This window comes from Neodothiora populina (genome assembly GCF_041146345.1).
Source record: "Neodothiora populina strain CPC 39397 chromosome Unknown canker_contig_5, whole genome shotgun sequence".
NCBI lineage: Eukaryota > Fungi > Ascomycota > Dothideomycetes > Dothideales > Dothioraceae > Neodothiora > Neodothiora populina.
Genome location: NW_027191405.1, coordinates 228,400 through 253,765, shown reverse-complemented (window position 1 = coordinate 253,765; position 25,366 = coordinate 228,400). Strand labels below are relative to the sequence as shown.

The 25,366-nt window shown below is 52.5% G+C and overlaps 6 protein-coding genes across 7 annotated transcripts; 3 read left to right on the top strand and 3 right to left on the bottom strand.

The window, feature by feature from the left end:
• Positions 1-552: 552 nt before the first annotated feature.
• On the bottom strand, positions 553-3,093 carry AAFC00_005094 (uncharacterized protein; the record flags this gene model as incomplete). The annotated part of the gene is made up of 3 exons (XM_069344835.1): positions 553-1,900; positions 1,954-2,801; positions 2,983-3,093. The coding sequence occupies 3 exons, from the start codon at positions 3,091-3,093 to the stop codon at positions 553-555; spliced, it is 2,307 nt and encodes a 768-aa protein (XP_069202659.1).
• A 1,545-nt stretch (positions 3,094-4,638) lies between these two features.
• Positions 4,639-6,361, bottom strand: AAFC00_005093 (uncharacterized protein; the record flags this gene model as incomplete). Of its 2 annotated transcripts, none has more annotated exons than XM_069344834.1 (3): positions 4,639-4,718; positions 4,775-5,240; positions 5,333-6,361. In XM_069344834.1, 3 exons carry the CDS (start codon positions 6,359-6,361, stop codon positions 4,639-4,641), a joined length of 1,575 nt encoding a protein of 524 aa, XP_069202658.1. The 2 variants fall into 2 exon arrangements, with proteins under 2 accessions (XP_069202658.1, XP_069202657.1); XM_069347790.1 differs by having other exon boundaries at positions 5,906-6,361.
• A 2,628-nt stretch (positions 6,362-8,989) lies between these two features.
• AAFC00_005092 (uncharacterized protein) lies at positions 8,990-14,380 on the bottom strand (the record flags this gene model as incomplete). The annotated part of the gene is made up of 1 exon (XM_069344832.1): positions 8,990-14,380. The coding sequence occupies one exon, from the start codon at positions 14,378-14,380 to the stop codon at positions 8,990-8,992; it is 5,391 nt and encodes a 1,796-aa protein (XP_069202656.1).
• An 876-nt stretch (positions 14,381-15,256) lies between these two features.
• Positions 15,257-18,211, top strand: AAFC00_005091 (uncharacterized protein; the record flags this gene model as incomplete). Its single annotated transcript, XM_069344831.1, has 2 exons — positions 15,257-17,697; positions 17,752-18,211. 2 exons carry the CDS (start codon positions 15,257-15,259, stop codon positions 18,209-18,211), a joined length of 2,901 nt encoding a protein of 966 aa, XP_069202655.1.
• Positions 18,212-19,745: 1,534 nt separating this feature from the next.
• Positions 19,746-20,324, top strand: AAFC00_005090 (uncharacterized protein; the record flags this gene model as incomplete). Its single annotated transcript, XM_069344830.1, has 2 exons — positions 19,746-20,055; positions 20,116-20,324. 2 exons carry the CDS (start codon positions 19,746-19,748, stop codon positions 20,322-20,324), a joined length of 519 nt encoding a protein of 172 aa, XP_069202654.1.
• Positions 20,325-23,286: 2,962 nt separating this feature from the next.
• On the top strand, positions 23,287-23,670 carry AAFC00_005089 (uncharacterized protein; the record flags this gene model as incomplete). Its single annotated transcript, XM_069344829.1, has 2 exons — positions 23,287-23,332; positions 23,396-23,670. 2 exons carry the CDS (start codon positions 23,287-23,289, stop codon positions 23,668-23,670), a joined length of 321 nt encoding a protein of 106 aa, XP_069202653.1.
• Between the last annotated feature and the right edge of the window lie 1,696 nt (positions 23,671-25,366).

Sequence of the window (25,366 nt, the reverse complement as noted above, 5' to 3'; positions counted from 1 at the left end):
CTCTGGCCGTCACTCCTGGTTCCTGTTGATTGAGACTAACAGCAAAGAAATGGGAATAGGTCGACACGAGAATAACAAGAATAAGGTATGCTCTTTTTGGAACAACACGTTTCGGCTCGTCCCTGAACCGCGAGCGCGCTCCTTCCCAGTCGTCATCTGAGGCCAAGATTTTGTGGGGGAAAGCTTCCGTCCCCGGCTTATCGCCGCACGCAACTTTTAATCACCGAGTCGTACACCGATTTTATTCCCAGCTTTATACAAGCACTAGAAGAGCATGCCGGAGAGAAAAGAAGAGTGATGAAAGCTGAAGAAGCGTGCCCCAGAAACGCAAGGGCAGGTATCGTTGATTGTCCCTCGTCCATGCAGAGAGATCTACAAGTACCATAAACACCCCTCCATCATCTTCGCCTGTCCTCTACCCCAATAATCAATCATGTCGCCATAGATGCTTCCCTCTGCCGATCTCTTGTAGTCTACACTTTCCCGTCCCACCTCTGTATCTCTTCCTTGTCTCCTTCCGCATGTCGAGACATGCACTCCGGCCAAGACCATCTACACATGCGTCCCCTTGAGTATCTCGACGATTTCGCTCGCCTTGATAAGCTTGCAACTCGTCCCCTCGCAAACCTGCACCATTTGTCTCTGTGGATCTACCTGGGCGAGGACCTCGTTCCTGCTCCTCAACCAGTCGCTCTGCGCTTGAGCACCGCCGATACGAACAACTGTCGAGCCAGGCCTGCACATGCTCCTCAGTGTCCTGAGCGCCTGGCTCACTTCACCGTTGCTACTGCCGTCATCTGGGCCGGCGATGACAACCGGCTTGACACCGAGGCGCGCGCACACGATACCGGACATGAGACCCGTGAAGAGCCCGGGATGTTGACCCATCTCCACTTCGAAGGCCCGCAGCGTACGGTTCGCCAATGCTGCATACGAATGATCCTCTAGCAGTGCAGCCAAGCGGAATAGGTTTCCTGCGCTGGCTCCGTTGGCGCTAGGCTCAGCGTTGTCCATGGCGTCTTTGCTCCGTATCAGAATATCCGCTTGGTGTTCAGGTGTGCCGTAATATCCGCCGCGCTTCTGATCCAGGAACAATGCGTTCTGAGTCTTTTGTAGGTCGTCAGCCCAGGACAGATATGCGTCGTTGAAGGTGGCCTCGTAGAGATCAATCAGGCCAGAAATGAGGAAGGCGTAGTCGTCAGCGAACCCATTTGTGGCGCCGGCACCTTCACGGTAGACTCGGCGAAGCGTCTTGCTGGACGTGTCGTATAGCTCTCGAGATATGAATATGGTGGCAGACTCGGCTGCTGCAAGGTAAGTCTTGCTGGCTTGAGGGTCTGAGTCGGCGAGAGCGGTAGCGGTGCGTGCAAGGGCGGAGATGGCAAGGCCGTTCCAAGAAACGACGATCTTGTCATCAAGATGGGGACGAGGTCGTTCGCGTTCTCGCCATGCGAGCAGTTGAGCGCGTCCTGTTGTCACCGACTTGACAGCATCCGACTCGGAGATAGCAAACTCTTTCGCGAGTTCGGGGATAGTGCAGGTGACGCTCAGCGTGTTCTGACCTTCAAGCTCGCTCTGGACGTCGTAACGTGGCGAGACATTGCCGTCCTCGCGGACATTCCAGTAGCGAGCGCAGATCTCGGCCATCTTGTCGTCTTCGATGGCTTTGTGGAAGGAAGACGATGACCAGACGTAGAATGCCCCCTCTTTGTGCTCCGAGTCGTATGCGGACGGCGCACTGTCTGCATCTTCCGATGCGTGAAAGCCTCCGGTGGAGCTCTGGATGGGTGGACTGGTCAAGTAGGTAGCGATGTCGTGGACAGTATCGAGGAACAAGGGGTTGGACGTGATGAGCCATGCGTCGAGGTAGAGCGAAAGGAGCTGGGCATTATCGTACAGCCTGCGCATTGTCAGTAAATCCTTGACCAAACAATGCTTCAACAACCGACTGACATTTTCTCAAAGTGCGGCAGGCTCCAATCGCGAGTGACAGAGTATCTCGCAAAGCCATTGCCGATCTGGTCCTTGATACCGCCTCTGGCCATGTGTTCCAGCGTCTTGACAGCCATGGCTCTTGCGTTCTGCACTTCATCCTCGCCGACGACATCTTTCACAATCCCATCCCATTCTCCCAGTCTCAGCAGAAAGGCCAGGTGACTAGGCGTCGGGAACTTGGGAGCGCTGCCAAAGCCTCCAAACGTCTTGTCGAATCTGGCGCGATAGTGCTGATAAGCGTCCTCTAGCAGTTCCAGTTCTAATGCGTCGTCGTCGCCCTGCCCAAGCTCTTGACTCTTCGTGGGTCCGCTCAGCGTGCCCTCTTGCGCAAACTCTTTGAGCTGAGCAGTGATCTGTTTTGCGCTTTCCCTACACCGTTGCTCCTGTTCCTTCCACGCGCTCGCGACTCTTTTCAGGATGTCCTCGAATCCGGCTCCCTGCGCTCCTTTGGCTCTCTCACTCTCCGGACCAGGCCAGTAGGTGCCACCGAAGATGGGTTCCAGGTCCGGCGTGACAAAGACATTCAACGGCCAGCCACCACCGCCGGAAGTGGCCTGCAAAAAGTCCATGTAGACCTTGTCGATGTCCGGGCGTTCCTCGCGGTCGATCTTGATCGGAATGAAGTTCTCGTTCAGCAAACGTGCGACGCGCTCATCAGCGAACGACTCGTGCGCCATGACATGGCACCAATGACAGGCCGAGTATCCTATCGACACAAAGATCAGACGATTGGTCTCTTTGGCCAGGGCCAGTGTTTCCGGAGTCCATAGCTGCCATGCTGTCGGATTAGAAGCATGTGACCGGACCTGGATGGCGAGAAGGATTAGTGTGACTGTATGGTATCAAGAGAACATTATAGCAAATAACAAGATAGACATAGGCGGTGGGTTTAATATGACGATTAGATTGACTCGTGAGATTGGCCCGGCCCACTTCCGTTTAGGCTCGCGAAAGGGACGGGACGATCTAGAAGCTGGACTGACGTACATATGGCGATTTGCTCTCCTCACATCTGTTTGTCAGGGGGAGCAGATGAGCACCACTGGATCCTACAGGATGCGATGCCGAAGACGAGAAATTCACAGCCGAGGTTGACATGTTGCGGCCGTGGATCGCGAAGTTGGGTGACAATTGACGTCGGTCCACTACTGGTTGTGGCAGCAAAGGCGGCAGCGGTAGCGGGGACGTACGTAAACGACTTGGTGTGCTGCTCGTTGATCCTAATGCTAAACCAAGCGACAACAACGACGACGACAGTAGCGACAAGCAATGATGATAATGATAATCTCGCGTTATTACGATGCTTGTGTCGATAATGTGGGATGAGAGTAGTGCGATGGAGCGACCCGAGGTCGTTTGCGGTAACCCGATAGAAAGCGAAGGAAGCCTCTTGCGGCTCCACCAGATAGCGCAATCGCTGCGATTGCGATTGCGGCGAGAGGCAAAGCGGTGGCGGGGTTGATGCTGCTCTTGTTGCTGATGCTGCTGCTGTTGCTGCTGCTGACCAGTGAACGTTGGGGTAAATGATCTAGTGTCAGTTCTCCCAGACGATATCAAACCCCGTCTTAGAGACATGCGCACGTCTTAGATCTAACAAGTGAAGAGCGTCAGAGCTTTATCCGTGTTTGGTCGTCTGATGACCAAAGAAATAATGAGAAATATAAGGTACGGTCCAGCTCATACTCATGTTGCAGGCATACAGTGGTACAGAACAAGCAGTTACCTTACCTATCTTACAGTACCTAAAGCAAGTGTCTTATCACAAGCTTCTCATTTCATTCTTGCATCACCTGCGGGGACCTCCGCCTCCATCATCCTCCGTCATCGGAACAACGACCCCACATGTTCCTCGAGGGCTCGGTACCTCATCCAAGATTGGCATCTTAACCTTACCGTGACCTTGCATTATTACCGACCATGTCCGCGATCGTCATGATGTCTTTTTGACTTGCCTACCCTGCAGTTGCAGTATCTATTCTCATACCTGTGCATGGCGAGCCGGAAACAGGCATCTCTGCATGCGTCACGAGTCCTTCTTTGCTCTACGAGTCAAGGTACTTACAATCCACTTATCTACCTTGATAAAACACCCAAAACCAGTTGAACAAGCACAGAAAGAAACAAAAGGATATAATGTAGACACCAAATCATCATTCAATTCAATCGGCGAGATTCAAGTCTTTTCTCGTTTGCATCTTCTAAAGCTGAAGCTACGGTAATCCACCACCACAACCCTTCCAAAAAGAACCACACCAAACCACTCTCTCTCTTAGCAAAAATAGAAACATTGCAAATGTATAAACAACGAAGGTGAAGAAATCGGCCTCGCGTGCCTGACTTTGACGCTCGAGTCCTCCTCTCTTGACCCCGACTCTTTCGTCGAAAGAAAAGAAAAAGAAAAGAAAACCCCTAATAGGCAAGCCATGCCATTCATCTTCGCCAGGAGCGAAATGATGTATGAAGAAACCAGTCCTGCATGCCCCATCACCCCCTTCGATGCCATCATAGAATCAGAATCGTGTGCGATAATAGCCCCTTTTCGCAATTGGCCTCTATTTTGTACCCGACAATTTGCTGCTTCGGCTCCTCCTGAGGATGCTCGTTCCATTTTGGTTGTTCTGTCCATGAGTGTCTCCAGGACATTTACTGACCGTAGTTCGAATCAACGGTAGCGCGGTTGAGAGAGTTGCCAACGTTGTCGGCGTACTCGCCAGCGTAGTTGCCTGATTTCGCTGTTAGTAATCGCTATCACAAACAAATCCAGTTCGATGACACATACCGGGAGGACCGTAGTTGCAGACAGTGAAGAAGGGAGAAACACCGGTACCAGTGTTGGCGAGACCAGTGGCACTGCAGTCGTGGGTGGCGCAGCCGACCTGGTTGGTGCCCTTCCAGACAATCTGGGAGAAGTGACCCCAGCTCTCGAAGTTGCTCATGTCAGGGTTGGCCTGACCGTAGAGACCATCGAAGAAGCCAACCTCACCGTTGTAGAAGAGGTCAGTGATGACGGAAGAGACGTTGGTGGCCTCGACACCAGCAGCGATGTTCTGGCCGTAGCCACCGCCGCCGGCAGTGGTGTTGTGAGCGTAGACGCAGGTGGCCGCAATCGCAGCGGCAGTGTTGGCGAGGTCATCGCTCCAGGTCAGGACAGGGGCTGAGTGGTTGGAACGGTGAACGTTGTGGTGAGCAATGACCTTCTCGTTGTAGGTGGTGGCAACAGCAGGTGCAGCGGCTGCGATGGTAGACTATAGAAAATTGTCAGCAAACAATGTTCGATGTACAGCTATGAAAGCGTGGTTTCATGTCTGATGTAGTGTTTGGGGAATGTGTTATTGACCTGTTGGGGGGTGTCTGAGGTGCTCGAAGTGGAAGAGGGCAGTTCAGATGTTGTAATTGGGGTGTTTATGACAGCGGTAGAAGAAGGTGCGTCTGCGGAAGTGGAGGAGGGCACGTCTGAGGAAGTGGAAGATGGTGTGTCCGATGAAGTGAGAGAGGAAGAGGAAGTGGTAGAGGATGCGGATGAGGGGGTGACAGATGAGAGAGAAGAAGAAAGAGAAGAGGAAGAAGAGAAACTCGAAGAACTCGTTGGAACGGAATCACTGGTCGCAGATGCACTGCTCGAAGTCTCCCTCGTCGACGAAGCTGCTTCACCAGACGTTGCTGTTGAACTCGCGCTTTTCGACGTGGCTGCAGCAATGCTCGACGACTGGCTTGTGGAAGTGGCCTTGGTGCTCACGGAGGACGACTTGGTCGAAGCGGAGGAAGGCTTCTCGCCATTTGCAGTCTGGGTGGCCGAGAACGCTGGAGGTTCATATGCGGTTTGGGAAGGGCGGAACATGACAGCCATGAGGCTAGTAAAGTCCTCACGCTTGCGAAGAGTACGTTTAAGTAAAGAATTCAAGGAGCTTACCTCAGCAGCAGAACTCGAAGGGGCGGAAGCAGAGGAGGATGGAGCAACATAGATGGAAGAAGTGGTGGGCTCGGCAACAGAGCTGGAAGAAGCGGCCACGGTCCAGGTCCAGGCTGACGTCCAGGCCGAAGTCCAGACAGCGGGAGAGGGGTTGCTTCCCAAGTTTCCGAAGAAGTTGTGCTGAACGACTGGTGCTACGCTGGAGGTTTGGGCCGGAGCGGAAGCCGAGGAGCTTGAAGGAGGAGCCTCGACGGCGGAAGTTGTGGCGACCTGGGTGACGGTGACGGGTGCTGGTGCTGCGGTGGGGGCAGGCACGCCAGCAGTAACCGTGACAATGTCAGTCACAATGACTTCGTCAATGACGGTGTCAATCTCCAGGACTGGGTTGCGCCTGACAAGAGGCGAAGCGACGGCGCATCCGGCGAATGCCGCGGAGACGAGAGTTGAGGTACGCATGTTGAAGTTTTGAGATTTGTGAGAGAGTTGATGATTTGAGAAAGTTGCTCTGTGATGTGTATTGACGGGGATTCCAGATCCAGAATAAAGAGCTTCTCCAAAGGACTGTGTTTTTGATTCCAATCATTAGCGATCCTGCCGCTGAGTTCTACTGCTGATGCTGCTGCTTGGATATGATTGAAGAAGTTGCAAGGCGACAGCACATTATATAGCCACAAGAAAACCGAAAACCAATACAAAGCCTTCGTCATTTTTTTTCTCTCTTTTCGCCTATATAGACGTTATGAGGAGGCTTGGATGCGGTGGCAGGGCAGTAACGATGGTTGCTGGGCTGCCTCGTGGAGCGTTTTTATATACATAACGAGCGCAACGGCGCCGTCCCTTGGGGTAACAAGAAGGAACGAAAAAAGAGTTACTCACATGGCACGTACGACCTAAGCGTACTTGAAATGAGTGAAATGCAGAACGAAGCCGCGAGGAGAAAGTGTTCGGATGAGTGAAGCGAAAAGAAAGGGAGAGCGCAGTGATTGAAGGCAGAAGGGGGATAGTTTTATGGACCTCACAATGGCTCTTGACACAAGTAGGTGTTTCCGGGGATGCGGCAACTAGTCGCAGGTACCTGAATTCAGGGCGTGCAGGGGCCCGGCTGGCTTGGACTAGCGCCGTTAGTGAAACCGCCTCCTTCCTCAGCATACGTCTTTGCGTCTGGTCGGACAGGCTCGAACACGGACGGTTGTGCGACTGCCGAAAAGGAGTCAGGAGACGCTTGTGGTTGGTTGGGTAAGAGACGTTGTTGTCGTTGTTCGAGCATTATCGAGACGATGGTGTTTTCGCATATGCACGATCTTTGACTTAGCATCGCTTGTCGGAGCGGCGATACGAAGATATACCTGCCATGATTACTGGCTCATACGTGCTCTGCCAATCCGAATGGCATGTCTCGTCTCACACGGAGCTCATCGAACGCAATGCAAGCCACGATCTAATCCCTGCACTAGAATCGTTCATCGACCTTCATGGCAACGCGGCGTCATTTGACACCCTGCTCGATCAATATCACGACATTGGTCTGGCTCCCTGGGAAGATTGAGCAGGACTGGGGTAATGATTGACAGTGCATCAAATCTGCGACAAGCGCCATCAGAAAAAGTGTACATAGTACAAGTACCCGCGGGAGTCTTTGTTTAAGGCTAAAGGCACTCAGAGAGCGAGCGGGTGTAAGCGAAATCCGTTCCAGGCACCGCTCTTTCATTGGCTGCGCTCCTGAGTAAAGAAAAGCCACTTCCGATCTGGGGTACTTGTACCTCTGTCTGCGTGTTGCCTGCAAAGCAGTTCAAAAACAGCCCGGCTGCAGGCTGTCGCCCGCCGGCGCCACCGCTTCGGAACGGGATTTCCACATGGCTTGCATGACATGTCTCGGATCTTGTTTGTTGTCTTGTGTCACGCAAAAAGTCTCTCTCCCTTTGCATATCCTGACTCCTATTTAACGACTCGAGTATGCTTTCTTCTTGTTCCTCCTCACTCCGCTCTTTACAACGGTTTGACCCCAAGGTCGGCTGTCATGTGCGAAGCAAAAAAAGGAGTAGAACCCGTCGTCCTTGCTCTTCAAACAGCCAAGGCGCCGCTTCCAAGAGTAATGGACAGAAAAGGGGGGCTCAACATGAACAGAGTTTACTGCACTTAGATGAAAGAAAAGGAAAGGACCAGTAACCTCGACAGTACAAGCAGCAGTACTTTGCATCAGCCGAAGATGTTTCGAAGGTCTGCCTTAGTTGATGGGTCCTTTCCTCTGGAACTAGACAAGGATCAGAAAAAAAAAAACTTGCTCCTAAGCAAAGTGGGACCACGACATATAGGCAAGCAAAGCAAAAAGTCGCGGCTCTTGTTCTCGGCGTCTGCGTGCACGAAAAAGACAAATGAGAAAGAAAGACAGAAGAAGCGACAAGGAAATCAACTGGAAGGCTGAACTGCTCCCATGTCCGTCCACGCCTTGATTACTATTACCCTTCAGATCTGACCAAGGAGTAAGTACAAACATGTAACAGCCACAAAATTCCAGAGGTACTGTACGAGTATCAATCTACGGAGGTAATGACCCCCCCAAGTCCATCGAGAATCAAAAAGCATTCATGCCAAACTTGCAGGGTTTATAGCCATATCCTCACACCCGTTGTCAAACCAAAAAAACCATCTTATAGTGGTGGTCGTATGTTAACATGAGACCTGAGACAGTGCCGAGACATTTTGTGTTCGTAACATGTGTGCTGTACAGCAAGGTGGTGTATATGGCCAAGGCATGATCTGATCAGTCGATCGATCAGTCTCGAACGGGCTTGCTTGTTCTCCTCTTCTGTATGCACGACTGGAGTGTTAATAATGTACATATTTATATAAATGGTTTTCATGCACCACTCTGGTATGATGAAGATCTCCCTCGTGTGTAACAGCTAGCTTCGAAGGATAAGTTTGCTTTCGTGCGAGATGCGTGTTGTGTATATGTATGCGCGCGCGTGTGCGTAGGTATCTATTACGTCTTCTCATGATGTATGTATATATGCGTCTCCTCGTCGCTTAGGTCGAATGTATGAAACATCTATGACCAAGTCCACAAGAGTCCAAAAAGTGCTATCAATCCATCAGAGACCTCTGGCCTTGCTGCTGCCCTGCTGCACTTGCAGCTGCCTCCCTCGCCTCCTGGACCCAAATCCCACACTTCTTGGAGACTTCGAACCAAAATTCTCCAATGAAGCTCTCCGTGTAGAACCCGTGCGCTGAATTATGCGTCTGTTCGATATTATGTGCCAATTCATGAGCGACGGTAACGAACCAATAGACCAAAGCGGCGCATTTTCCTTTCGCATCGTCTCTGTGGTCATTCCAGTTGGGCATGTGTAGCTGCAGAAAGTAGCGGAGATTGCAGAAGATGGCGCCGCCTTTGTTGAAGGCGATGGAGGAGCCGGAGGTATTGTAGAAGATATGCAGGGACTGAGGGCGGAGATCGTAGATGCTGCTTATGTCTAGTAGCAGATAGGCAAATACATTGATGGCGGATTTGTGAGCATTGACCAAGGCATCGCGTTCGACTGTGGCTATAGAATCGTCGAGATAGACTTTGACGCCGGCGCTCGACTCGGCCCAAAGCCTGAGGTTCGTCGCAGGGGTTGTATCGCAGTAAGTCGGCGTCTCCTTGATCTCACGAGTCGTGGGTTGATCGAACAGTGTAGTACTGTCGTATGCTCGACTGGCTTGTGCCGCACTTCGGAGATTCTGAGATAGCACCGGAGCAGGTGTCACTTGCTCAACATGATCCGGGTGAGGAGGTGGTGGCGGCAGGGTGGCATCTTGGTGTGTATAAGGTGGTGGACGGCCGCCTGCCTCCTCGGTCGCCTTGCGTTCATCTTCGATGAATTGTTCCTGAGCCTTGTAGTAATTGTCACGATTGCGCTCAAGGCCTTTGATATGCTTTTGGGCGTCTGACACCATGTTCAAACCAAGAGTCTCCTTGAATTGACTGAAGAATCCAGTCTTCCTCTTTTCCTGTGCACTTGTAGGCACAGACTCTGGAGATGTCTCGAACGCGCCAGGTATAGCTCGAGTGCGGTCAGGGGTCTGTATAGGTCGATTGGGAATCTGCGCCAAGCCGTTCTGCTGTGACAGCTGCGGGTACAGAGAGCCCTGTTGGGCCTGAAGAGCCCGCTCTTCTTCTGCGGCGCGCTTCTGCTGCTCCTCGAGCTCCTTCAATCGCTCGCTCTCGGCCACACGAGACTCGGCGGCCTTTTGTCGAAGGATACGGTCTACGTTATAGCCTTTAGCCTTGAGTCGGCGGAGATTACTCTCCATGATCATCTCCAAGGCGAGGAAGTCTTGTTGCTTTGGCCGTTTGATGAGAAGGGTCATGATGGCGCGAGAGATCTCGTACATGTCTGGGCTCTGAGTAATATACAGGGTCGCATCTCTCTTCGTCTCCCGATGCAAAGCTGCTGTCCTCTTCTCATTATGCACAAGGTTGTATCCATGTCTAAGGGTTTTCTTGAGCGTGAGGAAGCTCGTCATTCTGATGACCAATGTCTTCTCCAGCCATTTGGCATCGTGACGGATCGCCTCTGGCGCATGATCGTGCAAGAACAAGCGACAACGTTCGTTCAGAAGGCGCTGCAATGATTTGGCCCCAGATTGATCAGGCAGAAGTGGCCCCATGCGCTGATCGTCTTCGACGACCTGGCTCAGATAAGGAGCACCAAGAGATACGTAGAACTTCTCCAGAGCTTCCTCTTGCGGCGCATAGGTAAGCTTGTCTCTGAACAGTCGGAAACTCGTGTAGTCATCGACGATGATTATGTCAGCAGGTGTCATGAGGTGGTACTCTTTGATGGATGCATCCTCGTCGTACTCGTTGTACTCGTCATCAGCTGCAGCAGCTTTTCCGTTCGTCGGCGCAGATATCTCCTTGACTGCAAGCAAGCAGGCCGACTTTTGCAGACCAGCCCAGAGAGTCTTGTCCGCCTTAAGGGCAGGTATGTTGTCGGCAATCCTGCGAAGAAGGCTAGAATACTTCTCGAAGCCGAGTGCATTGAGAAGACGACCAGGCTCGCGCATGAGCATGCCTGCTAATTCGGTCGCGCTCGGTTCGTGCTTTGAGCCAATCTTTAAGAGGAAAGAGTTCGCCTCGGAACCAAAGTCCACAAAATCAAAGATGTCACCGTATGCATTGCTGTCGCCCAAGAAACACGAGCGGGGTGTCACAAGACGTACCTTATCAGACTTGTCGACAGTGTCACCAGGCGACCGTTTGAGGACAGGCACTATTCGCGACTCCCCAAGCTTTTCGGCGAGATGGCCCGAGGCACCAATCTCACCAAGTCTGCCAGCGAAATAGCCAAACATGTCCTTGGCTTCAGCCTTTGTTTTTGGAGGGTTGCGAATCAGGCGATCGGCACAAACGATGATGGCTGGGTCTGCCTCTACGCCGAAGAGGTGAGCATCATCGCGAAGATCCTCGCGGAGGATGTTGAAACCCAGGATGGCGGCGCGCTTGTTGGCGAAGCACTCGATTGGTAGAGCCAGCTTGGTGAGCGGCTGTCCCTGAATGGGCAGAAAGGGGGTCGACACGCTTCCCATTGGGAAGCGCCGGTAGCCGTTTGTGTGGAAATTTGTGATGTAGTATCGTAAAGCCATGTCGTACATCTTTGCGTCACCATTGGTGGCGGCTTTGGCCATTATGGCGACCATGTCGATGACCTCTGGGTAGGTCCTGAGCCCAAGCAGAATGAGGAACCTGTGCTCCGGGCTGCTCTTGCGCAGAGGCTCTGGCCAATGCAGCAAGGGCAGTTGGAGATCACGCATGCTCTGGTTGGGCTCGTATAGCTCGTTGATCCTGAACAACTTGCCGCCGTTCGGCTTGCCTACCTCGCCAGGCTTCTCCACAGGACAGACTGGGGTCTTCTGTAGTTTGCTCATGTCCTCGACCGGAATGTCTTCCCGAACAGACACCAGATATTTGATCAGATCGACGTGACTCCATTTGCTTTCCGCCACACCATTTTCATTTGTGGATTTGGCCATCAGACGCTCGAAGACGACAGAAAGCTCCACGGTCTTGCGCACACCAATAGCACCGAGGAATTTCTCCTTGACACCTTGAAGGCCCTGGACCGTAGGTAGGTCGTCGAAGAGCTTGACCGAAGAGAAGTAGGCCTGACTGGGCTTGCGCAGACCCAACTTGGTCGGGATGACTGTGCGAGTAGAGAGCATTTCGCTGACGGTGTTCTTGGACGGTTGACTAAGTGCGTCCCAGCCCTTGGACAGGACAGGCAAGACTTGGAGTGCGAAGGGTACCGACGTGGTGAAGCTCTGTTCGGACGGCAGTCCAGAACCGTCTTTTTCGAGGAGGTAGCGTAGCCAGGGGACTATCTGCAATTCCGTCCAACCGAATGCCTCCAGTTGATTTTTGGGTATGCCTTTGATGAAACGGAATGGGATGGTGGTGGGTGGCACGGGCAGATCGATAGGGATCTTCGTGACATTGGGGAAAGCATCAATAGCGCCCAACAGAAGAACAGGACTCGGGTAGGTCTTGTTCTCCTGCTGGTCGACTGTGGCTACAGTGCCGTCAAACATGGTTGATATGGCAGAGACGTCCAGCGACTCGTTGGCCAATTTGCGTGCAGCCCATTTGAGTAATTCGGAAAGTTGTGCCTCGTCCAAAGCTCTAGCCTCGAGCTCCTTTTTGATGTCTTGTGTGGTGATATCAGATAGTAATCCAAAATCTTTCAGCTTGTTGAGGAATAGAGCGTTGCCGTCGACAATCTCGTCGGGCACGACGGGGATGCCATCGACAAAGCTCAGCTCTTCGCTGGCGATGCGCACCTCGTTGCTGGGCAGTACGCCGCGCGTCGAGACAATGGTGACAGAGGCCTTCTGGTTACAGGTCCAGAAGGCTTCCTCGACGATCTGACCGACCTGTGGAGAAGGGGTGGATTCCTGGTATGTGTACTGCTTGAAGGTATGGACAGCAGCAGGCAAGATGGTGGCCAGATCTTGCTTTGTGACTTTCTTGGTGCCAGACTTGGTCATCTGTCGCTCGAGACTGGCCTTGAGCTCGAGCATCTCCCCGTTGTAAGCGACGCGACATGCTATGCCAGCGACACGAAGCATCTCAACGTTCCAGTCGCGGACCCAACGCGCATTCAGGTCAATGTTCTCTCTTTCGACAGTGGGAATGACCGAGGGGGCAGAAATGTGGGCCAACAAGCCGCTTGTCTGGGCGGTGGGGAAGCCGATGAAGATGCGGCCATTCTTGGTGGGCAGAACAGAGGCGAAGATATCCCCAGCCTTGGACGAGCCGGATCCAGAAACGGTGGTCTGGGAAGTCTCATGATAGGACGAGGTCAAGATTGCGATCTTGGTGTGTTTCGGAGGAGGCTTCTTGGTGGCACGTTCGAGCTCGGCAGCCAGAGTCTTGCTGCAGTAAGTCTGCAAATTGACAGTGCTGATGCGCAGGAAGACAGTGGCCTCACTCGTGCCGGCGAGGTCTTCGGCGATGGCGCGCTGAGCGGCTTCCTCGGCTCGGGCGGCCGTCTTCGCAGCGGCGCCGGTGGCATTTGTGCTTCCAGTGAGGCGACTGAAGAAGCTGCGGAGGGACTGAGTGGGCGGAGCGGCGTCGGCAGCTTGCTGGAGGGACTGGGCGTGGTCGGCGACACGGGTCCAGCCTATGACATTCATCCAGGAGGCGTGGATTTGTGCATTCTGATAGTCAACCCCGACAATCTTCATCAGGCCAGCCTTTGTCTTGGGGTTGATGTCCGAAGGGATGTCGACGTTGGCAGAGGGGGCCATGGTCTTGTGCAGAGTGGCCAGGTTCCATTGGTCCAGCCAAAGTTCAATCTTCTCCAGACCGACGAAGGTGAGAGAAGTGCTGAGGAACCGACAGATGGACAGAAGATTGGGCACGGGAGAGGTGGTGTTGCGGTAGTCCAGGACAAAGCAGGTCTCGCCGGTGCTGGTGCCTTGAGGCAAACGGCCCCTCCGCGTGAACAGACTATTGCCTTTCCAGTAGAAGGCCATGGTCTGGTCGCCAGAGCCGACAAAGGGATTCTCGCAGTCGGCAAAGACCGAGTAGAAGCCAACACCAAAAGCACCAATCTTGGTCTCGTCTGGGTTACCCTCTGCGATTCTCTTTAATCTCGACCAATCGTTCTCGCCAAACGCCTCTCCATCGTTGGACACCAGCAGTCTCGACAGCGTGTGGCTCAGCAAGACATGTCTCAGCTGTGCTGATGGGTCGGCAGTCGAAGGCACGGGTATGGTGGGCGAGGGGAGAGTCTCGAACTTGATGACGACTTTCTTAGCAGAGGCGTCTGCAGCATTCTGGATCAGTTCACGCAGCGTCGTCCACTCTCCAGAGTATCTCGCCAGCACCTTGTCGATGAGGGCGCGGGTGTTTACTGTGACGGCTTCCTCGTCGAGGCCGGAGCCCATTGTCTGCTCGCGCAGGCGGGCATAGTCGATGGGCGCCGCCATGGCGACGACGATGATCACTGAGGATGAGCAGGCCGATGCTGATGATATGCGAGATCACTATGCCAAGGGCGACGCATCGGTGGCGTGTGAATGTCGAGGAAAGAGGTAATCCAACCAAGGCAAGTGCAGAGAATGTGGAAGGTGCAATAGGTTGATGGTGTTCGAGTGGTCGTAGGGTATGTACAATAATAACAGATAGATGGGCCAGTGCCAAGTCAAGGCGACGATGGAAGGGGGCGATCAGATGGTTCGCCTTCGGGTTAGGATGCCACCCTGTCTTCTCTTCCTTTCTACAGCTGCTGTCTTGTCAGTGTATGCCGTCGCCACAATCCCGTCTCCTGCTTTGCAGCCTCGAGACTGCACCTTGGACGACTTGATATCAGCCAAATCCGATCGAGGCAACCGAAACGCCCTCGAACGTCCCTTGGTCGGCGTTAAGAGAGACACAAACGCCGACATGTCTTCCCGCACGGACTGTACTGTACACCTGTCCATCCAGGCCAGGTCCAGGCAATTCAGGCAGAAACAAATGCTGCAATGTACAGGTGTGCAGCAAATGCCGGGGCTAATTGATGATCAACGACTAATGAAATCAATAAATCCAGTGATTCCATGATTCATTTCCTCTTCCGATTCCCCTTCGATTCTTGGCTTTTCAGCTGCTAAGCTCCGATAGGTTTGCGAACAAGAATTCCATCATTGTTTACTGCCACTGTGCACTGGATCTCTACCATCCATTTCCTCATATTTCTCATCCCCAACAATCACCCCTCACCCGGCGAACACTCTCGAGGGCAGCTGACCACGTCTGCGTCTACATTTATTCACTCCTTTCCGCGCTTCTTCTGGATATTCTTCGTTCCTGCCACTTTCGCCATGTCCGTAGATCTGGCTGCTGTTGCACAGCTTCTCAATGCGACCCTCGATGCCCGTCAGAGCAAGCAGGCCGAACAGGCGATCAAAGCAGAAGAGAGCAAGCCTGCCTTCTCTCTCGCTCTGCTACAGATCGTCGCCGCAGACTCATATCCACAGACGACCCGTCTGGCGAGCGCCCTCTTCTTCAAAAACTTCATCAAACGCAACTGGACCGACGAGGATGGCAATTACAGGCTGCCCGCCGACGAGGTAGTCGCCATCAAGCGCGAGCTCATCGGCCTCATGATCTCCGTGCCTCCTTCGATGCAGACTCAGCTCGGCGAGGCCATCAGCGCAATCGCAGACAGTGACTTTTGGCAGAGATGGGACACCCTGGTTGATGATCTTGTCTCACGACTCACCCCCGACAATGCACAGGTGAACAACGGCGTCTTACAGGTGGCACACTCCATCTTCCGCAGATGGCGTCCTCTTTTCCGATCAGACGCTCTCTTCACCGAGATCAACCACGTGCTGTCAAAGTTCTGCTCCCCTTTCCTCCAACTTCTGCAAAACACGGACCTTGTCATCAGTCAGAACCAGTCGGACAAGAACATCTTGCAGCAGCACTTCTCCACCCTGAACCTCGCCATCAAGCTCTTCTACGACCTTTCGTGTCAGGACTTGCCACCCGTCTTCGAGGAGAACCTGGCCAGCATCAGCGCTCTCTTGCTCAGATACCTGACCTACGACAACCCTCTGCTTCACTCCGACGACGAGGCCGAGGCAGGTCCGCTGGAATACGTCAAGGCTGGGATCTTCGAGGCATTGGTCCTGTACGTGCAAAAGTACGAGGATGCCTTTGGACCCCACCTCGGCCAGTTCGTCGAGAGCTCCTGGACTCTGCTCACCACCATCGGATCCGAGACCAAGTACGATGTGCTCGTCAGCAAGGCGCTGCAGTTTTTGACTTCTGTCACCAAAATCACCCAATACGCCCAGAGCTTCAACAACGACGCAATCCTCGGCAAGGTCGTCGAGCAGGTCATCTTGCCCAACCTCTCCATGCGCGAGTCCGACGTCGAGTTGTTCGAAGACGAGCCCATCGAGTTCATCAGAAGAGATTTGGAAGGATCAGACAGCGACACGAGGAGAAGAGCGGCCACAGACTTCTTGCGCCAACTCATGGAGCAGTTCGAGAAGCTTGTCACCGACGTCGTGTCTCGGTACGTGCAGCACTACCTGGCCGACTATCAGAAGAACAAGTCGGAGAATTGGAAATCAAAGGACACGGCCGTCTATCTCTTTTCTGCCATTGCCGCAAAGGGCACCGCCACTGCTGCGCGCGGCGTCCAGTCGACCAACTCTTTCGTTGATGTCATTGATTTCTTCCAGAAGAACGTCGCCTCTGACCTGACCGAGACCGACGCCGAGGCCATCCTCAAAGTCGGCGCCATCAAGTACCTCTACACCTTCCGCAGTCAGCTCACCCAGGCGCAATGGCAGGCTGCCTTCCCCTTGCTTGTGCAGTGCCTCGGCGACTCCAACTTTGTCGTCCACTCATACGCCGCCATTGCTGTCGAGAGAGTCTTGTACCTGACCGACGACAACAAGCAGCTCTTCATTCCACGAGAGTCCGTGCAGCCCCTGGCCAAGGATCTGCTGCAGCATCTTTTCCTGCTCATGACCAAGGACAGCAAGCCCGAGAAGATTCAGGAGAACGAGTTCCTGATGAAGTGTGTGATGAGAGTTCTCATCGTCATAAGAGACGGCGTGCTGTCCATCTTCGACCTGGTTCTGACGAATCTTGTCAACATCACCAAAGTCATCCGACACAACCCCAGCAACCCGAGATTTTACTACTATCATTTCGAGTCGCTCGGTGCCGTCGTGCGTTTCGGTGCGCCCACACAAGCACAGAAGCTCGAGACTGCCATTTTCGATCCCTTTGCCGAGATTTTGGCCGACGACGTCCAAGAGTTCCAGCCCTACGTCTTCCAGATCTTTGCCGCCCTTCTCGAGGCAAACCCCACCGGTACATTGCCGGATTACTACCAGTCGCTCTTCAGCGCTACCCTGAGCCTGGATCTCTACAACTCGAGGGGAAATGTGCCTGCTCTCGCTCGTCTGTTGACGTCGATGATCCCCCGCGCCGCCACTCAGATTGTCGCAAACAACCAGGTCGAGCCCATCCTTGTCATTTTCCAAAAGTTGATTTCTTCCAAGGCCAACGAGTCCCACGGCTTTGACCTGTTGGAATGCATTTGCGCCAGCTTCCCGACCAATGTGCTCGAGCCTTTCTTTGTGACTATCCTGTCGCTCCTCTTCACTCGCCTCAATAACTCACGCACAGAGAACTTCGCCATGCGCTTCGTGCGCTTCTACCACTTCTTCTCTGCTCGCGACGACAAGGGTCTGGGCACTGAACTGTTCGTCACTCTGTGTGACAAGATCCAGCACGAGTAAGTCTTGCTTTGCTATGTCGTCAACCCACAATGTACTGACTTTTTGTCTAGCGTGTTCAAACCAGTCTACCTCACAATCATCATCCCAGACACACAAAAGTTGACGAGGCCATACGATCGCAAGACAGCAGTCGTGTCGCTGACGCACACGCTCGCAAACTCGGACGCCTTCGTGACCCGCTTCAACAAGGGCGGCTGGAGCATTACCTGCGAAGCCCTGCTCAAGCTCCTCATCAACCCGCCCCTGCCTCCCTCATCGGACGCAGCCGAGGCCTTCCTGATCGAAGACCGAGACGTCGAAGACGTGGGTTTCGGAGTCGGCTTCACCCCGCTTAATACCTGCAAGCTGCTGCCTCGGGATCCCTTCCCTGAGGTCCAGGATGTCAAGGCCTGGGTGGGTGCGTATCTGAGAGATGCAGATGGCAGGACGGGAGGTCGTGTGGCGCAATTTGTGCAGGAGAAGTTGAGCGATGACGCCAAGGCCGCGCTGGGGCTTGTCATGCAGGGATAGACGTATCGTGCGTTTTCATCTTATCATCTCCTCTTCGCTTCGACACGTGTAACTGGCACACAAGAGAGATGAGAGTTGCTAGGAAATGGAACGAACAGGGATGTGCAGACCAGAGATGAAGCAAGGAGACAGACAGAAGTACAGACCAAAGAGAGTGGAAGAGGCATAAGAGAAGCAGAAAAAAAAAGAAAAAAAGAAGCGGACAAGAACAAAAGACGAGAAAGCGTCTATATACGAATGATACCACACCGGCAAAATTAGCAGAAGAACTCAAAAGAATCGCAAGAAAACTCCGAGCGTTTGCACCACCTGCAACCACCACCACCACCCAGCCATCCATACAACAAAAAAGAGAGTAGTCCTGTGCAATAAAATACAGTCAAGATCTACATTTTAAAGGCGAGAGCCGGCTTAGCTTCAAGCACCTCCTCTACTGAGACCTGCCCTTCTACTCGAGAAACACCTCAACTCGACAACCACTCAGCCAACCCCTCTCCTCCAATCACCTCTCCACCCAGTCTTTATCGTCCATGCGCCGCCCTGTAGATGTCGTGCGGGCGGAGTCTCTCCAGCCGAGAAGTGATGACTGATATCCTCTACTGTCCCATCAGCGCCACCATGTTGGGGTATACAGTACAGAGCTCGTAAGCTGAGGTGGATGCGTAGAGATCGTAGAGGTGAGGACATGTCTTTGTCTTTGCCGTTCCTGTGTCGCGTACACTTTACAGTAGAAGAGATCCCTGTCTGCTCTGTGTGTGGGGGGCTGTGAAGTACCATCCTGCTGGATATTTCTTCGATTCTATTTACCCCGCTAGGTAGCTTTCTTTGTGTAACGACCCTGTGATGCTCACGGTATTCACCGGCAGGCTGGAACTGGTACCGGGAGTGGGTCTGGTGGTGGTTGTGTTCGTGCGACAAGTGATGCGGAGGCCAAGGTCGAAAGCAAGGTCGAAAGCAGGATATGGCTTTACCCTTTTTACTGTCCAAGGGGTTTCCCATTGGGGTTGTGTTGTTGATGCAGCTGTCTGTTTGGATTGAACTTTTGGTCTATTTCGATAACAGGCACGTAGCAACTAAGGGTGGTTCTGGGTAGAACGACGACAGCAACGGTACTATAGGATGGAAAAAAGGGATTACAACGGGGCTTCGGCTTCACTCTCTATAGACCCTTTGCGTCCACTGCGCACCTTTGTGCTCGCCAGGATTACAGTCATGATGCACCCGCTCGTTCTGTCGCCTGGCCCATTTCTTGTGCTTCCATTGCGACCAGCGACGACGACAACAACTACGACGATGATGAGGCCGGTCGCTTCTCTGTGTCTCGTTACACCACGGGAAGGTTGGGCTGCTGGTTTTTTGCTGCGTTACGTTGGACTGAGGTATAAGAGATGGGGCTTCGTCTCCCTCATCCTCTGCTCTCCCCTTGCTTCTCTCCCTGAGGCAAGAGGCTCTACAGGCAATCGACTCTTTGACTGAACTGGTTCCTCTTGATACTTATTTCCATTCATCTAGCTTGCGACTCAGGACTCACACGATGCGTGATGCGATAGAGCAATGTCGCAGATGCGCGACTCTCAATTCCCCCCACGACAGGCTCGACGTGGATTCGCTCCAGTTGGCTAGAATATCACTACACGCGCCGGGCGGAGAACGGGAGTCTCGGGCGTTGGATCAGCAAGAACAGGGCCCTCGAGCGCGTCTTGAACAACAACATGATGATGATGTTGACTCCTCCGAGGAAGAAGACGATGATTACGAGGACACCGAGGATGAAGACGAGGGTAATCTGCCGTCGGACGATGATGACGACGCAGAGTACCTTGCCGAAAGGAATTTTATCTGTCGTTAGTTCTACCCATCGCATTTCTATCATCGAGAAATGTTAGTTGCTGAGATTGGTGTAGGTCTAGCGCGGCCTTTGTATCCAGACCAAGATATCAGAGTCCGTGTGGTGAGTGACATGGACTTGGCCTTCACGGCTGTCGTTCAGGTCAAGATCACGAATGATGCCTTGATGAACGGCGAGGAAAAGCGTACCGAAGTGGCTGCGTATCGGGACTTGTTTGAGATGGTCAAGGAAGAGCGTCTCAGGCGGGGTTTGTCTGCATTTTGAATGAAAGGATCCCAACCACAAGAGTTGGGAGGGGTATTTGAGGCCACCAGCTATCCTGATGCACTTACTGCACTTACTGCTAGCAGTGTATGCTATTGCGCTCGAAGAACCACGGTAGATGTAAATTAGAGCCCACAGTTCCTACGATGATAGCACCGTAGCATTACAGAATTGTGTCCTCAGATTTTACTGTTTTCTCCAGTCTGATGCATTCGTTGTGATCTCTGATAAATGGTAAATCACCGTTGTTACATGAGGCATTCTGCCGGAATGGAGCAGCTGTTCCACAAGGCGAGTTCTGCCAGCGCATGCATATTTGACTCCCACGAACTCTCAGTCGATGAAAAAGCACGCGAGCGAGAATGCAGGGCACCGAGAGTCAACGTGATCGTTCCGCATACCAATCCATCGGTATTGCGATTCAGGCTGGCATGGATAATATCAACAACACCGTTATAAGCTGAGCTGTAATTTGTGGAACAACTCAGACTCGGATGCATTTCTATTATACTATTTCAGCATGGTGGAATAATTGCATATGCAGCTCCGATGTCACTGTGCATTGGCAGAGCTGATAAGAATTCGCCGTGACCTCCGATGAGGCGACTAAAACCCACGAGGCACCCTTCGTTGAGACTTAGAAACAACTTACTGAATCTTCTACTCCTTGGAGTAAAGTCGTGTGAAAATGAATGTCGCGAATTTCATGAAGAAAGAAGTTTCGCAATGCGGTGAAATGGAGAAACAAATTCTGAGTAAGACGATCGCATCTTCGTGCACTCCATTTGACTTACCTTTGCCAGCCGAAGCCATCCAAGCCATCACAAAGGGCGAAAAGCAAAGCATCAAGATTGTGGATATCGGAGCGAAACATGACGAACCCAGCGCCGCAGCAAGACTTCTGTGGCAAGAAGACCGGAACGGTGTGGAGGTCACGTGCTATATCCAAGGTCGCCCAGCACACAGTGTCCGATCGGCCTTGAAGAACGTGAAATCCAGACTCGAGCAGTTGACGAAAGCACACAAATAGTGTCGAAGACAAGTGGGCAGTCGACAATACCCACTGACGAAGCAACCCACTGATTGTCGAGGGATTGGTATGACAGTACGAGGAAGCCTCGATGTGTGCGATGTTAGGATATGAGTGGTGTCCTTCACGAGCCGCACGTAGCTTCGAGTGCTACTGCAGCTGCCATGTGTCGCTTCAAACCAGACAGCCCACGAGATAGTCCGAAGATGTATGGTGAATTACGCTTTGAACAAGCAGGATAATTTGCTAATGACAAGTTCTTTGCACGCCCATAAACTCAGATGCGATTGAAATTCGTCACCTGCCGTGGATGAGCTTCCACCAATGTGGTCGGTCAAAGCCTTCACAGACCAACAAAATCCAATCAGACACAGTCGTACCAGACTCACATGCTAGCTTTGACACACGTTATTCGTAGTACGGAGGCGTACAATTTGTTGATACAGACCTGGTGACTATGTTAGTAGAAGATCCAGAATCAGCACGTCTAACAAGCCTAAGGAATCCATTATCAAGACACTGCCGCGTAGCTCTCGGGAGTAGCTTTTTCCAGTAATAAGTAAGCTAGTCTCATCAAGATGGGTCTGTCGTGTAGTGTAGTAAAGCAACAGCACCAATGCAAGTTTGCGAAGATGCCCAGCTATCCAGTGCCGGACCAAGGCAAGGAACTCGAGGAAGAAATCCTCGGTAACAAGACAACTTTCACAGAAATCCAGAGACGGGGACTGATGACATCTGTAGGAAAAGCATGCCTCAGGTTCCCAAACGACAAGCAGAAGCACATGTCAGTAAAGATCAGTCCCGGTCACGAAGACAGATACGGACGGCCGCAGCTTTTTCGCGCCATCTTGATCCGCAAGGACACGCGAAAGGCAAGTCGGGGATTTGAAGAGTACAATGGCGACCTGGCGGACACTGTCGAGGGAGCATTGATTCGACTGCGCGACAAGGTTCGGGAGTTTTGATCCATGATGGGGCGACCTACAAAGTCTTGAAGACAGCACCGACATCGTCAGAAAGAAGAATGCCATTATTTATCTTCTCGTGTACAATACAGCAGTTTGGGGGGGGGGTAATATGAAGGAATTGATGAACGATTGAAGATCTAGGTTAGGTTGCTCCTCTCAAGAGGTGCATGACGGAGGTCGACGGCTATGATCCGACGGAAGAGCTTGGACCAATTACGCGCGCGGCCTCATCGACGTTACTGCACCTACTAGGCCGGCCAGAACGCCACTAGCCGCCAGCCATTGCATGCCTTTGCCTAACAGAGCCGGGTTATGAGCACGAAGTTGTCTACATGAGATACCATCGACAGACACTCTCGCAAAGAGCGATGATCGGTACGATCCAAACAATGCAAATGCACTGAACGAACAGAGGCTCATCTGTAACTCGCAATCGGGCTGGATATTGTTACAGTAATGCAAGTCCGAGCGGCAGATCTTCAACATCCGCACGCACCGGCGGCGTTACCCCTCATAGTGGGGTTTGTGTGTTGCTTGTTCCTGGCACAGCTTAGCTTAGGTAGGTAGCTTGTGCTTGAAGCCGCCCTGCACACATCCAGCTTTTTCCGTGTGCACCGCTTTTCGAGACATGATGTCAGGTTGCGTCATTTCCTGGGATAACGACGGCAAAGCAGGTGGATTAGCCAGGGATTGAGAGGAGAAAGAGAGATGAGGGATGATGAGGTGCTCTGGTTAGTGATTGATTCGTGGTTGAAAAACAAATAGCTTCATTCATTTCTCTTTCTTGAACTCTTTCCATCTAGATAATACCCCATCAGCTCTCTATACACGTCCAAATCTCACAACATACCTCTATACCCATTTCATAAAGTATGTCTTCTCTCAGACTCCGTGTATCTAGCCTATATCCATTGAATCCCAAATTTACACTACATCCAGTAACTCAACAACAAAACCGCCCATCATGTCCGCCGCCGCCCAAGAATCCTTCTACCGTGACCAGATCCTCTGTAAGCCGACCTCCACCTCAACATATCTACTTTTGACCACACGTACTTACCTTCGACAAAAAGCCAACGCAGCAGTCCTCTTCCCAACCTCGTTCCGCATCGTCCTGCGCCAGCGCAAGACCGACGGCAAGGACACCTTCGACGCGCTGCTCCTAGAAGGCGAGACCCACAAGCTGCTGCTCGCGGGCCTGCCCAGCTTCCACATCCACGAGGCGCTGTTCAACCTGCTCGGCGCGTCGTCCAAGGAGATTGCGGGGTTTTTGCAGACCAAGGCCGATAAGGAGGCGCAGGCTGAGGGAAAGGAGCCTGGCGAGAGGAGTTTGCCTAAGAGGGTTTAAGCGTGGACTCTTTCTGGTTGTTTAATGTTGATGTTGATGGTGGAGGGTGGCTCGTGAGAAGGTCTTTACTATGATTTGATTGATAGAAAGACGAGAACGAAACATGAATTCTTATGAAAGTCAACAGCTGAGGCGTCGCCGACTCGAGTTCATCAATTCTTTTGCGACAATCATTCATGTGAACGTGTATGCTGTAGCCATCAAATTACGATATGCATGTGATAATGCGGTATGTCCATAACTCAGTTGACTTTGTTTATCTGTTAATGTCCACGAAAAGTAACTTGGCGTGTGCTCATGAGAACCTAACAAATACTTCAAACACCACCAGAAAGCGAAGAGATCAATCTGCCATCACAGCAGGTAAGCACACATGCAAAAGGTAAGCCTCTGCTTCCCATCAGCCATAACCGACATCAAGCCCCCTCCCCTCCCTCATTCTCATCCACCTCCTCCATGACTTCATCCTCTTCCTTCCCACCCTGCCCAACCGCTGACAGTCCCTCCTCGCTCTCCTCCTTCTGTCCCAACCTCCTCAACTTCTGCTTCCTGGCCCTATCATCCTCGGCATCAGTGTCAGGCAGACCCTTCTCGAACGCCAGCTGCGGCCTCCTGACATGCGCAGGCAACTTCCTCCACGTCCACCCTTCGGCCGCGACCTCGGCTGCTTCGGCCGTGGCTACCGGTGTCATCATCAACAAGGTGTTTGAGATGGATGGAGCCCGATAGACGTCGGTGTAAATCGCGCTGCTGAGAAGATGTGCTGGCCGCAAGCAACTCAGCATCATGGGCGATCGCTATCTCTAAACGTTGTCTTTGGATTGCAGTGTCATGTGTTGAAAAGTTCAGTGCGGTGGCTATACAATTGCGTAGTTGATGTCCGTTCAGGTTGTATGAGCAGACCACGCCAACAAGGCTGAAAATCACTTGTCGGTCTTCGACATCACACGGCCACGACCTCAATAGATTGTTCCAAATTTTGGCTCTCGTGACCGAAGTCAACTCGGGATATGTCACAACGAGGCTGATCTTGGAACATATCATCGGAGTTAGGCGAGCCTCAGTCTGCGTTGCCAGCAGGAACACGAGGCCGGTATGATGCTCGAGTCTGCTCATAACAAAATCAGTGTAGGTATCGGCCGAGTGGCCTCGGCTCGCTGATGGGTTGATTAATGCATCAGCATGGTCTATGACAAGGACGGCACGCCAGCGCTCGGCACAGCGTGTTGCGTCGTTCATAGACTGTTCGAGATGGCCAAATCCTTTGCCAGAGATCTCCGACCAGACCAAGCTGTATAGGGGGGCTGCCTTGCTTGCGGCGACTGCATCTGTAGCTCGAGCATGGGATACATGTCGTGCGGACATCTCCTCCTGGTATCTGCTGTAATGGGTGGGAAAGATCCAAGCGCAGAATACTTGAGAGCACATGTAGAGCAAGAACAGAGGAGCCCCTCAGTTTCGTTTGTTGGTTTGCGAGTATAGTTTTCTTTATCAATCGAAGTGAAATCTAGTACGATATTGATCTTGCCCTGCGTCTCTCGTTAGCTCGCTGAAGCGTACTCACGACATTCGCACTCCAACTGACTCGTTTGGAAGAGCCGTGCCAGACATTGTTCTCCTCGTATGCATGGCAAGTCGCCTTCCCTCTGAGGAACCAGTAGCTCCGGCCACGGCTCTCCAAAGTTTTGCGTAGTGA